Source organism: Frankliniella occidentalis, unplaced genomic scaffold, assembly GCF_000697945.3.
Source record: "Frankliniella occidentalis isolate FOCC.00 unplaced genomic scaffold, Focc_3.1 Scaffold46, whole genome shotgun sequence".
Classification (NCBI taxonomy): domain Eukaryota; kingdom Metazoa; phylum Arthropoda; class Insecta; order Thysanoptera; family Thripidae; genus Frankliniella; species Frankliniella occidentalis.
Window position 1 is genome coordinate 423,918 of NW_026267176.1, and position 14,934 is coordinate 438,851.

The following is a 14,934-nucleotide window of genomic DNA, read 5'->3' on the forward strand; positions in this document are numbered from 1 at the left end:
CCCGCGGCCCCCTGTCCCTCCGAGCGCTTGGACAAGGCGAGAGCAGAGCTTCGGAGAGGCATTGATATCTTTTCTTTTCGCTTTAGTTCTTAGCGCTACTTCTGGTTGATATTCTAGCATTGGCGGAAGTAATGAATTCGCCTACAGACAGTTCAGTTTAAGATGACTCGGGCACTGTCGGCTGTAGCTACAATTAGGGGTAAAGCAAATTTATTTGGTACACCTTGCAACTTGTTTCTCTTGTGTCTGGGTGGGTGGGGAGAGGGAATCGTAGGAAAGGCGTAAGATGAGCATTTACGGCGCTAAACGGACGATTTTTTTTTTGTCTGCAGTTGTTTTGGTCGGAACAAGCTGCATTTGGCCCTGTCCTTAGTTATGAGTATAGCAGCTCGACATGTTCTGAGACCGGTGGCTGGGGAAGTGTTAGGATCATGGTCGAATACATTCAGCTGGATATTTAAATTAAAACTATATTTATTGATATAGTGTTACAAAACAATTTAGATTCCCACGCAGTCATTTTTTCAAAATATGAAAAACTATATGTTTCACTCCACATATTTGATTTACAAAATTTAGCTCAGCTCTTCGCAAGGTCACAAATACTTTTTTGATGGATCAAATAATAATTTATTAAGTGTGGTGTTTGTGTTTTATCAGTCATTTTCTTTAATTCTCTGGACGACATCATTCCAGCAAACCTGAAACTAGGATTAGATTAAACAGGAAAAAGTGTTAGTATTTTTTGATAATCTCAACAAGATTATGACAGAGGAGACTCCTCTATTTGGTTCCAAGCCCCCGGGATCTCGCCGAACAATTGAACATTGTTCGATTTCACCAAGATGGTTTAATCTCCCAACATCTTAGGAACATAAAGAGTCCTGCTAAATCGAGCAATCTTGAAACGTCCTGCGAGACGGGACATTTCATAGGACCCATAGAAGAGATTATATAACAAAATACGTGAGTAAACTTTCACATACAAAAGTCAGAGCCAGAAAATTGAATCCTTTTTTCCTTAGCCATACAGGTTTTTCTGCCTGGGACAGATTATTTTTAGTTTATACTGATATCATCTACTTCTACGTTAAAGTAATGACAGACTAGACAAAAAAGAAAACGTTTATACTTTAATGACTGGTCACCAAATAAAAAATAAATAAACATGGTTTAATTTTTCTGACCACATAAAAATTAGTAAAAATGGTAAGGCTATTTAAATAACTTTTTAATGGTATTATTTTTTGTTTACAAATATGGACAATGTACATCCTTAAGTATATATACAAAACAACAAGATGTCAAATCACAATGGTTAAATTTCAAAAAATTTACACTTGCAATAGGTGAGCACTACAGCACATTTTTCAATATCAGTTAATTTGGCAACTTTTATGACTTAAGTTAGCTATTGCCTAAAGATGACAATAAGGTACCATTAGGTTACAGTCCACGGTACAAATGGTTTTAAATAAATTTGGTACTTTTCAATCGTTTTTTAAAACAAATTAAAACAACGTAATACTTCTCAAAACTAAAATAAAGTCATAATTAATCTTTAGACTCAACCACTTCTATGGACCATATATCTGACACTCTAAATGCATTACTGGTACGATTTTTGCTGTCCATTAAAAAATATCCGCGCTTCATGAGACGATGGACTGTAATATTGTAGATAGATGAAACCCTTTTTCTCTGTTTTTGCCAAATATTGTTGACGGAATTATGCACCATTGTACCACTGCTAGTGACCTTATACCTAAGATGTCTTCACCAGCATCACTGTCAGACTTAGCATTCAGTTTCTTTGCCTGGCAGTAATGCTGGCGGTAGACATCATGTTAATCCACCATCTATCTGATGTCTTTTTTTAGAGTCTGTCCGATGGACTCCTCCAGGTGAATGGTCAGGGGTAGACTTGAGTATATCAGGTTGCTGATGGGACATACTCGATGGACCATGGTTTAGATGGATACCATGACTTCCTAATGATGATAACGTTGTGTTTCCAGAATGATTTACAGGGCCTGATAAGGTAGAATTTGTTAATGGATGATGGGTTCCATGTGATGATAAGGTGGCGTGGCCATGCGAAGTGAGTGTGCCATGTAGCATGTGAGAGCCCACAGATGACAGGGTGTTCAGGGCAGTAGAGGGCCCAATAGAGTTTGTTGGAACTTGTGGACCAGCAATTCGGGATCGCAGCGACCGATGTGAACTGTTCCGTGTCAGTGAACCCATTTGGGGGGTTCCTGGGAGAGTTCTTCCCATGGCATTCATGTAGTCAGCAATAAGAACAGTAAGCTCCAAAATCTGCCAATTAAAAGACAAAAAAAGTTACGATAAAAGGTCTACCAGAATTATTAACTTTACTGGTAATTTAAGTTTGCAACTGGAATGCACCTGCAATTGTTCAACACTACATTGCACACATTTAAGTGTATGACTGAACATTTTAACTAAGTTAACCACTTCCCTTCAGATTAGGCCATGAAGCTTTGGCCACTTAAAAGTTTCAAATTTACTGTTGTACACTTATAAGTAATCAAATTTCCAGTCCAACATGTAAGCTTGTGCACCACAGAGTTGAACACTACAATATGCAAGCCAGTTACACACTTGTTTTCAATGAATTTTTACTACAGTGTGTTTAGATCATTGACAAAGTAGAAATCATACCTTCGGTTTACTCAAAGAGAAAAGGAGTTTTTGAGAGCCTAAGCCATCATCGTTCGAGACCACTAGCATGAAATCCTCTTGACAGCCACCAAACGTAACAACTGAAGTGTATGCATAGCGAGCTAGGGCTTGCATAGTGCCCAACTCTAAGAGGGTGATGCTGTCCTCAGAAACTGCCAGCCAAACAACTGCAGGTTCAGCTTGTCGAAACTAAAAGACAAAACACAGTTATTTAATTTTTATATTTGTTTTGATGTGTATAATACAGAGAAAAAAACAAACAAAAAAAACACCAACCCTTGCTTGGAAAAGACCAGATCCAAAGTACGGCCATTTTCTTGTACATGTCAAGTAAATTCTCACACAATCGCCAGTGCTTCTACCCTTTAGAGACACCCACTTTTCAATAAGCCTTTCTTGCAAATCCCTGTGAAAACAAAAAGTAATTATTTACAAACAGTTACATTAATGCATTGTATATAACACCTGGTAAAAAGTAATAAATTTAGTGTAATTTTCACTATATTTTCTGAAAAAGTCAAACTTACTTAAGACCATCCTGAGTGAGGCCATCACGGTATCGGTATGGATAAAACTTGTCAAGAGCTTGCAAGACTTGATGTTGTGGGTGATTTCCAGCTCCACCGCTACCCCTTCCCTTCTCTGGGTTGTACTCGCCGAGGTCAATCTGCACATTTCCAATACATGAGAAACATAATGCCCAAAAGCAGGGGAACAGAAATATAAATAAAAAACAAATCATGAATTATTACCTGGGCCATGAGGGATGCGAGTTCAAGTGCGAGTTCTCGATTGAGGGGAAACCTCCCTTGAACAACTTGCTGATTCACTTGGTAGCAAAGCAATAATCTCTCTCGGTCAGTCTCTCTTTGAGCAGATGAGCGGAAGTAGAGTCGATTTTTGAATGTTAACTGAATAACACGTGTATTCTCAAATTTGCCAGACCCCTTTTCCCTGAGGGCTGTTTCCCATTTAGATATCACGTCACATAGCTGCAAGACAATAGAAAACAATTCGATGTCAGATTAAATTAGCCCACGGAAACGTTCCCATGTCAAATATTGCAGGATTATTGAGTTAGTTTGTGACCGAGTGGCTGACTAGTCCAGGCCACTTTTTCAGTTTTGCTGTACTTCATGCAGACGTGCGGGTGGGTTGCTCATTCGCTCGGGGCCATTAGCTGCCGTGGGCAGCGACGATAGCCGAAACCCACCTGCACGCCTGCAGCACAACTACAAAAAGAACGGTGCACATTACCACCACATAGCACAAGATGATTACCTTCGAGTTGAGCTCCACAAAATGTTCCAAATCCTTTTCAATTGGGTCATCACTAAATAGTGTAAACCCAGAATGGGATGCGTCACGACAGCCAATTTCCTGGCTTAAAGTGCACAAAAATTCCTCAATTGTTGTTGACCCATCAAAACTGACAACCTGAAACACAAGTAATAAAGCATGTAAGCCCATTCATTAAGGTTGCACACAACACTGCTTATCCCACAGATCTTACTTGGTATGCTCCATTTAACATATGAACTGGAATGGCATGAGGTAACGAGTGGTGGTATGGGTTCTTCAAAAGAATTGAGAGCACTTCCATTCGAGACGGCTTTGCCTCTCGACTCCCGTTTTGAATAGTTCTTTCCAAAGCCCTCTCACAGTAGGCCGCATACTTTCCGCATTCGGTCCTAAAACAGTGGAAAAGAACAATTAATTTCCTTAACGGCCAGGGTGCATCATAGTAGAATTAATTTGTGATTTGAACCCACTTAGTGTCTGCGTTCCGCCTCAGATGAAGCTTGAGGTACCACAGCAACTTGTTGTTCTTGGGAATGAAGAGGGAGACGGCCAGTGCCAGAAGCTGCCAGCCCTGGACGAACACGAAAGGCGCCGGGTTCGTCTTGCAGTCAAGGGCGGCCGATGTCTGTGCGGACGAGGACACGCCCGCTGCAGAGTCCCTGGAGAGGGCGCCGGACTGGCTCACCACGGACTGAGCCTGGCGAGTGGGTGGAGGTGAGGCGGACGCTTTCGCCAGTAGGGCGGCGTTCTGGGACGCCTGTTTCTGCTGTTCCTGCTGGTGGTTGTTCAGGAGGCTGGCACCATTACCCACGGGGGAGTTGGACGCGGCGCTTGACGAGTCGCAAGTGAAGAGGCTCTGGGTTGCGCACAACAGTAGTTGCTGCAAAGGCAGGTGTGAGTGTGTTGGTACAGTGTTGGAGCTTCGAGGTGGGCCACTTCATTTCATTATAGCAGCAGTTCAACTTTTTTGTTGAACACAAACAAAAACAACTTTAAGTACTAAATTAATTTATGACTTGTCTTGATATTTCGACTCATAAATGTAATCGTAAAAACGAGCAGCGAATAGTTCTCACTCCGACTGCTAAATTTATCAAATCAGCACAGCGCTACTTAGCGCGTCCCCTGCGCGCCTGTCTTTCGGGGGGTAGGCAACGCGGTACACACGCGTGAAGACGCGCACCCACGTGGCCTACCTTGCAGGCGGTAGCGCGTTGGGGGTGCCACAGAAACTAGTGGCTTGGACGAGCTATGACACGCTTTGACTGTCTAGAAGAATTTTATCTCGGTTACTGGAAGAATGTTTGTTCTGATGCAAGACAGTTTTGTATCGGAATATTAACAAATTGAAATAGGAACACTACAGGAGACGTGAGAATGAGAGGGTTCGATCTACGAACATGAGTCCTATAGACTCTCTATGGGCTAGTTCTAGTTCGTGCAAATATTTGATAACAGGGATAGAAATTAAGACTAAAATTTCAAGACAAATAAAATACAATTACAGGGTAAATTAGATCGATCCCTTTTTCCAAGAAAGCTGTGGCAAACAAAACAGCTTAATAAAAGTGAATGCGAACGAAGGAAGTGGAATGTTAAAAAGAGTTTTTTACCGGCCACATATTAGCGGATTGGCGAAGTGTGATAAAATTCAAGATTGTAATATAGAAAGTGTTTGGTTGAAATGATCCTTAGTGTGAATGGTGCAGCAACCAACCATAACCAAGCATGAACGCAGAAACAGATGTCCAAAGCTGAAAGCGTAGTTATGATGACAAATGAATGAGGCAAGTTGAATAATTACGGTGAGAATCGAAATAGACAAAAACGGTACAGCCCTCAGAACATCGAGCCAAAATGGATGTGAACTTAAAAGATTACCGCAAACAAATCACTATGCCCAAGTACACTAAAAAACTCAGCAGTGTACATTGCACACTGTATATACAGTGGCATGCACACGTCAGATCCCGGGTGTCATGGAGAATACGTGGCAGCTCAATGGGTTGCCTACGCACTGGCGTGCAGGCGCGGTACGTGAAGGGGGAGCGGAGGAGGTGGCGTTTTAAGGTGGCAGTTTTAACTGTAGGACACATGGTGTCCCACACTTTTAACTGCGGTACACCTTGTCCTACACTTATAACTGTAGGACACCAAGGTACTGCACTTAGAAGTGTGATACTGTGCGACACTTGAGTTTCCAGTGCGATCTAGTAAGCGATAGGGTTCAAAGCGACTTTCACCGTAAGTTGTTTAACGTTACCAAAATATTTTTAAAAATCGGTAAATCAATTTGAGTCCTATCACATGGTAGCTCCTTTGAAAAATCTTTTTACGAGGAAACTGAAAATGTCATCCACTTTTCAAAGTAATCTACCTGAAAGGAAATAGTGATAACATGTGTATACCATGCCCACTGTAGCCTATCTGACGTGTGCATGCCATGCACACTGTATACACAGTATGCAATGCACAGTGTTGAGTTATCAGTGTAGAAATTAAAAATCGAATCGATGAGGGATCGACGTTGAAATCGAGATTAAGTCGACATGCGAAATCCGTTTTTTCCAACCAATGTCAACGTGGATTCAACGTCAACTCCCACGTGAACGCTGAGAATATCTGGCTGGGGTGTACATCCACAGTTTATAAAAATAAACAATAAAATAAGCAAAGCACGGTGCACGAGACAAGTAATAAGTAAAACCCTGAGGATACCGGGGGTGAAATAAGTGTACACATTCTACATTTGTTACTCTTCTACTAGAAATAAACTAATAAATGAGATCTGGTGCACGATTTAAAACAAAGAGTATTGAAACATGCTTTTTCTAACTAAAGGTTTGGTGTATCTCACCCAATATGGAGCAAAAGCTATGCAGTGCTTAAACGAAAATATTACAACGGCTGATCAATTATTCTGAAGAGATGATCTTCTACAAGTGGAGCCGTAGAGTCAGCTGATCCCGATGGATGATATAGTCACTCTACAACCAGAAGTATGGTACATTCAAACACTTAAAAGCGCGTGTCAACCTGTCAACCACTAAAGCGCGAACTAAAGTTATATCACACACAGAAGAGTGTAACAACCAGGTTACATACTCTTAATTGCCAGACAAGTAAACACCTTTCCGCGCTTTTTATTGTTACTTGAAGGAGCTAACTTTTCGGTGGATGACATGGCTGTCACACACTTTTGTGTCTGACATTTTTTCACGCACTTGTAAGAGTTCGAATGCCACACACTTCTAACTGTAGGGCACATGTTAGTAAGGTGCTTTCACCATATGTACACCAAGGCATTGGCGGAACCTGTACCACAATTCATTGAAACCCACAACCACCCCCAAATTGACTTACATTTCTTAGAGCGCGAATTAATGCTCTGGTTTTCTGGGAGTGCTGTAAATTGTAAAAGTAGTTTGTTTCTCCTGAGACGAACGTGATGCGAAATGTAATGCTTTGAAAGACCGAAAAAACACACAGGGTTTGCCTAATGGAGTAACTTCCTGAGTTGAGTGGCAATAGTGCCGAAAGAACAATATTCCACCACCCCACATTTCCTAAACAGTTACAAAGCTAGCGACAGGAAAATGAACAGATTTACTCTCCTCACTACCTGGAATACTCCATAACCTATTCTAGCCATTCTAAAACACAGAAACAGATCGCCTAACCAAATGGATACGTTGACAACAAATAAAGGATAACGTGAACAAAACAAAAGAAGCAGGCAAACTTACACGCGAGTGCTTAAGCTTGCTGAGGCTCCGGTTTACCTGCACCCCTCCCTTGTGGTGCACGTGCCGGCTCGTCTGCTTGACAAGCGCGCACAGCAGCTCGTTCTGTAGGTCCGGCATGTCGAGGCACTGCTGCAGCGCGTTCTGCGCCAGAACCACGTGGTAGTCGATGCCGGCCTGCTCGAGGGCGACCGAAATGAACAGCTGACAGCACTGCAACCGAAAGCAATACTTAAGACCACGGTCTTTTCTGAGCGGTGAGTGAAAAGCAGACGGGCCGAGCGTACCTTGAAGAGCTTGACGGCTTCCGCCTGTAGGGCGGGGGAGTTGAGGGTGGTGAGCGGAGAGGCGATGGGCTCCTTGCTGTGCAGAAGGTGGGGGTGCCTCCACAAGACACAGTCTGCAGGACAACAAGGCATTAGCATTAGAGTAGGAGCACGGGTAGGTTGCGGCCGCGGTCGCAGCGTGGCCGATCGGTGCCGATGGCCGGGCGCACTTACTTGCGTCGCCGTCAGTTTCCATGAGTTTCTGCACCAGTTGCTCGTACTGCGTCCCTGCGTTGGGGCCTCCGCCGGACACCACGGTCAGATGGTACAGCCACGTGTCCTGGAGAGACAGGCGTACGTAAGCACCACAAGCACACATAGGCAGGAGCGTGTCCCTCACCAACACTCACCCTTTCTTGTTTGGAAGGCATCAGTAGGTACGTTGGTCCCTGGTGAGTGGGGAAGATTCCAATAGTGAGGTCAGAGCCGTCCGTGTCCTGCTCCTCAGAGTCCGAATCCGACACGTGGTCCACCTCCTCCACGCGGGCGTCCCTCATGTTGATCTGGCCGATGGGATTCTGAATGGAGAGCAAACGGTGTCAGGTAAACTTCAAACATTAGGGTGGCCCCCGCATACACACCCCGGACCAGTCGTACTGTCTCAGGGCGTCCTCATGGCCCAAACGAGTAGGCAACTCGCCCACATGCCTTGCATGCGGAACAGTATAACTACAAAATGTTCCGGGACCGGGTTCCGTGGGCCACCATGGATTTTAAGATTGTAATTGGTCGCGTCACGTTCTCGGCCCTATAGAGCACTCACCGTTTCGCTTGGAGTCTTGAAGTAAAGGAACATCTTGCCCAATAGGACGCACCAGCATTTGCGGGCGTGCCCGTTCTTAACTTTAGTGAGCCAGCCCTGAATTGTTGGCTTATTGTCATCTTTCGATAGAAGTAGCTTGGCAGCGTTCCGTCTCTGCACGTTCTACAAAGGAAATGCGAGTTTAACATGCGAAAGCTCGGTAATATTTAAGTAGCACTAGCAATTCTCACTATCGCAGAAGATACTCACCTGAAGAATTCTAATCCAATCCTCCATGGTGGCGATCGAGTCTGCGGTCAAATAGTAAGTTTTCTTGCCAGTCGAAATTTCAAACGTTGCCGCCCCCTCTGCCCTATTTATCCTACATATTTCATCCAAGACAATCTGGCCCTGTGGTTTTCTATTAACATCACTCTGTAACGAAAATAATGGTAAATAAAATATGCAAAGTCATTATTTTCTTTGTTTTAACTTCACTACAAATACAATTCTCACATTTGGCGGTCAGTTGTAAAAACTACAGTAGGCCAAATAATGATATACTTACTTGCGATTTCCAATAGGTGAGTATGCCGTTTTTAAGGACGAACCACCGTTTTCTCCACGTTTTTAGTTTGCCACCTAATTTGGCAAGATGCCCTGATTTTTCCAGAGATTCGGTTTGTCTATTCGTGGTTTGATAAATTGGTAACTGAGCTTTTCCTAATGTATTTTCAGCATAAGAAGAAACTCGCATGAGCAAAGAAGGCATAGAAGATTCAATACTAGAAGTTTCACAGCCTGAGAATGCATCCGGGGGTATGGCGTAGTCCTCTGATAGACCGGACTCAAGAGAAGTGTCTGAGGAGAAACGGGATAAAATGTAAAGAAACGTCACACAGTCATGTGCACATTTGTAATTGGAAACCCATACATTGCATACCTCTCCGGATGCTTTTGGAAGGAGAACCAGAAGAACTCTGTTTGGCCGGCGACAGACTTGACGTTGTTTTGAGACTTTTACTTGGACTTGAACCAGAGCCGCCAGATAATGACGATTCTAGAAGTTCAGAAAACATGACATGAGAAGTGTCACAAACCATAGATCAGTTTGATGGAAAGCTTCGTTTTATCAGGGTTCGGACGAGGCATGACTAATTAGACGTCGATATGACCCATGCGACTTACCCGTGTTTTCACTAGAGCTATTCGTCGCCCGAAGCTCGTGGCCGACAGCATGCAACCCACCACCACTCTGAATCAGCAAATGATTGTGGTCACCCTCACCATCAGACGAGTCGTCCGAAGAGTCGCCCGTGAACGGCATGGATCGGATTTGACTGGCTCGCTAAAAGTAATATAAAATTAGGTTTTAAACTTTGTTTTCTCCCAAACTGAAGAAGTCTATAACAACAGCGGGACTCACCCCTTTCACTGTAGCATAGACAGGAACACTTATATCACAGTACCCCGAAGGGATTTTGCTATTATTATTAGTGGAGTCTGTTGATTGACTACAACTAGAATTGACTTGGAGCCCCTCCGCGGCAACCTGCGCGAGAGACAAAGGTTAATCCACATTTATAGTGTAGACAAGTTAGTCTTCTAGGTAATGGAATGCCCTGCGCACGGCAAATCAATTGAGCTCCGAACGAATTGTTCGATAGGGTTTATGGATGGCCGTAATAAGTTTAAAATGTAAAATAATGTAGAAGGAACATTTTTAAGATAAATGCACCATGACGTCTAAATGGCTTCCAATATCAACCATGACGCCATCCAGAAGGCACATAAAAAGTACAACGACAAATGAACTGTTAGAGTCTAAGCACCTGATATATACGAGACTCCCACGATGGAAACCTGTGCAGCGGGGGCGTGGGGGGCTTCGGGGTGCTGAGCTCCGACACGGATCCGCTACTGGTGCTGCCGTCCGCGGTGGCGGCCGTCCACGGAACCCGCTCCCGGCTCGGCGTGTAGATCTCGGCGTAGTCGTGGGACATGTCGTCGTGGGCCTCGGCGGCGCCCCTGGCAGGAACGAGGACGAGGCCCTCAACGGCCGCGCCCAGATCCGCAAGGCGCGAGGTGTCGTGCTGCGGCATGGCGGCGCTGGCCGACAGCTGCCGGCGGTGGTGCAGCTGCTTGGCGGCGCGCTTGTGCAGCGGGTCCACCTCGGAGTATAGCGGCTCGGCGGGACCCACCACGCTCTCGTCCATGGACTCCCTGCAAGAGAACGCACGCCGTCAGACGGGTTCCAGCCAGCGCCAGTGGCTACATGTTGGCGACAGTATCAAATGTTTTTTTACTAAGGCCCCTAATGGACATGTCGTGCATGAGAATGAGAGTAAAGACGTTGCTGACCTAAGTATGTAGAAAAAATGTGCCGTAACAAAAATAATCTATTGAAAGGTGCGCAAGAGATTTCGCATAGGCGCGAAAAGTTTTGTTTCTCAGGAAAAATGCCGAAAAATCTACAACGATGATCTACACCAAATAGTTTGCCACGTACGTGTCGAGAGGCACCCCGATGTGCCGTTTCACCTGAGGCGACCGTCGGGGAGACTGCCTTCCACATCTACAACGCAACATCCGACTTAGCCAAGGAGAACAGGAACAGTTTGACGGGAAACGCGGACCGAAGGGGGCTTCATTGATTTTAGAAACGTGGAGTCTTAGCTAGATTGTGTGTATATGTGACTTAGTACAATTACGGAAATGAGTGGATTCCGGTTAATCGAGATTTAACGACAATACCATTCTGGAGCGAAAATGAAAATCAAGTCCAATTATGACGTTACACCGGAACACTGACCTGCTGGAGCCGCCGCTGTCCGACCGTCTCCTATTGAGAGCGTTGGCGATCAGCAGCGAGGCCGGCGACGATGACATGGGCCTGGGCTCGGGCCTTGGCCTGGACTCCTCGGCGCCAACATCCAGGCAGAGGCTCGACCGCGACGAGGCCTGAGAGGACAGAGGAGGCAGGTCAAAAATTCATTTTACGTTGCAAATGAAACTCACTTCCTCAAGGCATCACACATGACGACGCTACTAACAGTCACCGGCCGATCTCGGAAGGTGGCGGCGACGGACGACGTTTGAGCCAGGTGGTTCCGGAGCAGCTCCAGCTGGTGGTTGCACTTCTGGTTCTGCTCCCGCAGCAGCTGGTTTTGTTCCTCGAGCTCCCGCAGCTTGTTCGTAACCCACTCCTTGATGCGGGCCGCCTTTGCCTCCACCTGCTTGGCCTCCTGGAGCCGCAGCTGACGCTGAACAAACATGTTAAGTAAATAAACAAGAGGAACAAGGACTCGCGAACGAAAATATTTTGATTGATGGCAGCGGGTGAATGATCAAGCGATGACAGCCTGTGTGACACATATCCGAGCATATCACACCTATGATGTATCTAGTAGTCACTTTCAATTATTTTTTTTGCAGCATTTTCTGATTCTGCTCTTTAATGTCATTTCCTATCGGGCCTTAAGATTCATCGTAAAATTTCCATTCAAACGTAACCACATAAGATAGGGATCCGAGCCATAGCTTACTAAGCACGTCGTGCATATTACAGATTTCTAGAATTTAAATGAACTTATAGTTATTTCTAGGAACCTTTCGTAACCCTATCACATGTAGGCTTCTTTAGAAGGCAATTCCAAAAGATATCCGATAATGTGATCGAAAATAAAACTATAGAGCTCATCTAGAAAATATTCCACAAAAAACGTATGTGCCCACAGAATCGCACAGAATGCATCAATTGATGTGACATGTGTCTCACTTGTTTTCGGGTGCACACACACAAGTCAGAAAATAACACAAGAAGCCGCAAGAACCATGATAATGATAGTTCGGCAGCGACAGTGTTAATGCACCCGATAACCAAAAGGTCTTTCCCACAGAAAGCACTGTGCTAGGTCAGTTATTACACCAATGCACTAACGTTTTCGAGCTAGGATCAGATGACGTGCATCCGCAGACGAAACGTTTTTGTTTCCCTGAAGATTTTAGTGGACGCGAGAATTGACGCGCGTCAATCAGATAGTCTGGTCGGCGGGGCGTATCAGATGCGCGCCACTCGGCCGGCGAGCTCAACCGCACGCGATAGAGCGGTGTCGATGGCATCACGGTCCGCGCCACAGAAATGAATGGCTGTGACATCCACGCTCGAGGTGGGGGGAGGGGGGGGGCACCCACCCCCGGGGAGCCCGCCCAATAAAGCATGCTCCAGGTAGCAATCACGAGTACAACGGGCACAACTACCATGTTAATGTTATCATGTCGAAGTCTGCCAAATCAAATTAACTTCATGGGTTCACCATGGTTATTGCGATCAGAGAATCACATATGCCACGTTATATGGCATGTACCGAGTAAAGGCTTTCACTACCCCGTGTGGCGGGTTTGCATACCCAAGGGGCTATAGCGCCATTACGGGCAGATCGGGTAGGCAAACCCGCAGCACTGTGGTGCACTGCCCTTGCAGACTGCTTGCTAAGCCAATCTCGAACAGAAATTTGTGATGGAGGAGCTAAACGTATACGATAGTGCTTACAGTTATCTGTTTTCTTTTGTGAGTGGTGCAGGCTGGGTATGCGGATGCCCTGCTTCTCCGCTCCCCGGGCGGTGTGTGGGGCGCACATTAGCGTCCAGGGCAGATAAGCTCGGCGGGGAGGGGCCGGGACACCATGGAGGCGCCTGGCGCCGCCGAGGGCGCCAGTCCAGCCCCGCAGCGCCTCAGGCTAACGCCCAACACTTTAGCAAAGCTCTTCCTGGTCCTTACCTGTTCTTCCACCTGCGACTCGAGCTTGTTAATGGCCTGATCCTTGTCCTTGCTGGTGGAGTCCCACGAGTCCTGCTGCCCCATGCGCTGCGCCAAGCGCTGCTCCATCATCCGAACCTGGAACAGAAGAGAACAGTCACAGTCCGAGATCGCAACACGCTGACTCGATCGCCTGACCCAACCGGCGGCGTCCACCGGAGCGGGGCACAGGATTCGAGATGAGGAACCCAAACCCAAGACCAAACCAACTCAAACCCAGCCCAGACCCGTGGCCTGGGGCGCTGCCATAGCAGGCGTGGCAGCGCAACAACAGGTGAAAGGACGTGACCGCCATCCAATAGAAGGGTAAGGCACGACGGAGTCGTTTGAGGCAAACCATCCAACTCTGTCACAAATAACGTATTCCACGATATCAAACGCGTCAGCATATTACATGCCACACACGGCACATGGCCAATTAGCTGCCTCCAAATTTCATTTCTTTTTCCACACGCTGTGTATTGGGAAAAGTTTTAGCAAGGAAAGCCAAGTTTTTAGACTACGAAGATTCGACTAGTGAGGTCGGATCTATTTCTTTGCCTAAGACACTCGATCTTTCGATCACAGTACATGAACGATTATCATACCAATTTTTAAACTCTAACTGCCGTTTAAAGTGAGTATCGTCTCAAAAAAGGTTCTTATTGAACCAAAATCTTGATTCAAATTCCACCAACAGTAAATCAAAGTTTCGGCACAATCCCAGTAATCATGGTCTAATATTGTTCATTCACTTATTCAATTTTTTCTCTGCCGACATGACATTTAGGAATGGCCGAGAAAACACTCACCCATATTCTTGAGAAAGGGTTGAATGCAACCAGCTGCTTGGGAAACTGACTAATTCTGATTTCAAATGTTGGCAGCCCTTATCTACCTATCTATCAAAGATGTAAGCAAAATATAATAAAAATAAAAAACGATTGGCGAGTCGATGACGGCCCTTGCTCATGCGGCGGTGTTGCCAGACTGCAGCCCGGGCACGCCTCTCCCCGGCACAAAAGAATATCGACGGCAAGAAGCAAAGGGAAGGAAAAAGGGAGGGGGAGGGGTGCCGTCCTTTTGCAACTGATAGTGGCACTAAGGGACTGAGCCGCGGCTAAGCTGCAGTCGCGCTGGGCACTGGGTCACACGAGGGCGGCGAACCCCGCCCCGCCCCGTCCCGCGAGCCCACCCGCGGCGTCCTGACCCTACAGAATGTCTCCTCCTACCCTACCCAGTCATGCTCGGCTGGCCGCGGACTAGGAGGAGCGGTGCGCGTGGTGGGGCAAGGGTAAAGGAGAAGTGGGGGGGGGG

General features: G+C 45.9%; 1 protein-coding gene across 13 annotated transcripts in view; it reads right to left on the bottom strand.

Annotated features, from left to right (window-relative positions):
• Positions 1-456: 456 nt before the first annotated feature.
• LOC113215625 (uncharacterized protein CG43867) overlaps positions 457-14,934 on the bottom strand; it is an 81,133-nt gene continuing 66,655 nt past the window's right edge. For 4 of the 13 annotated variants that reach the window (XM_052267049.1, XM_052267055.1, XM_026435263.2 and 1 more), the window contains 24 exons: positions 13,600-13,716; positions 11,873-12,082; positions 11,632-11,780; positions 11,329-11,394; positions 10,652-11,042; positions 10,246-10,371; positions 10,008-10,167; positions 9,763-9,879; positions 9,388-9,680; positions 9,090-9,254; positions 8,841-9,002; positions 8,428-8,595; positions 8,252-8,357; positions 8,039-8,151; positions 7,755-7,964; positions 7,372-7,413; positions 4,479-4,888; positions 4,220-4,397; positions 3,988-4,143; positions 3,459-3,698; positions 3,234-3,373; positions 2,983-3,112; positions 2,686-2,895; positions 457-2,319 (listed from right to left, as the gene is read on the bottom strand). In XM_052267049.1, coding sequence (XP_052123009.1) covers positions 1,843-2,319; positions 2,686-2,895; positions 2,983-3,112; positions 3,234-3,373; positions 3,459-3,698; positions 3,988-4,143; positions 4,220-4,397; positions 4,479-4,888; positions 7,372-7,413; positions 7,755-7,964; positions 8,039-8,151; positions 8,252-8,357; positions 8,428-8,595; positions 8,841-9,002; positions 9,090-9,254; positions 9,388-9,680; positions 9,763-9,879; positions 10,008-10,167; positions 10,246-10,371; positions 10,652-11,042; positions 11,329-11,394; positions 11,632-11,780; positions 11,873-12,082; positions 13,600-13,716 — 4,536 coding nt within the window. In that variant the 3' untranslated portion in view covers positions 457-1,842. The remainder of the gene's footprint in view (positions 2,320-2,685; positions 2,896-2,982; positions 3,113-3,233; positions 3,374-3,458; positions 3,699-3,987; positions 4,144-4,219; positions 4,398-4,478; positions 4,889-7,371; positions 7,414-7,754; positions 7,965-8,038; positions 8,152-8,251; positions 8,358-8,427; positions 8,596-8,840; positions 9,003-9,089; positions 9,255-9,387; positions 9,681-9,762; positions 9,880-10,007; positions 10,168-10,245; positions 10,372-10,651; positions 11,043-11,328; positions 11,395-11,631; positions 11,781-11,872; positions 12,083-13,599; positions 13,717-14,934) is intronic. The other 9 variants (XM_052267054.1, XM_052267058.1, XM_052267050.1 and 6 more) reach the window with 9 other exon arrangements.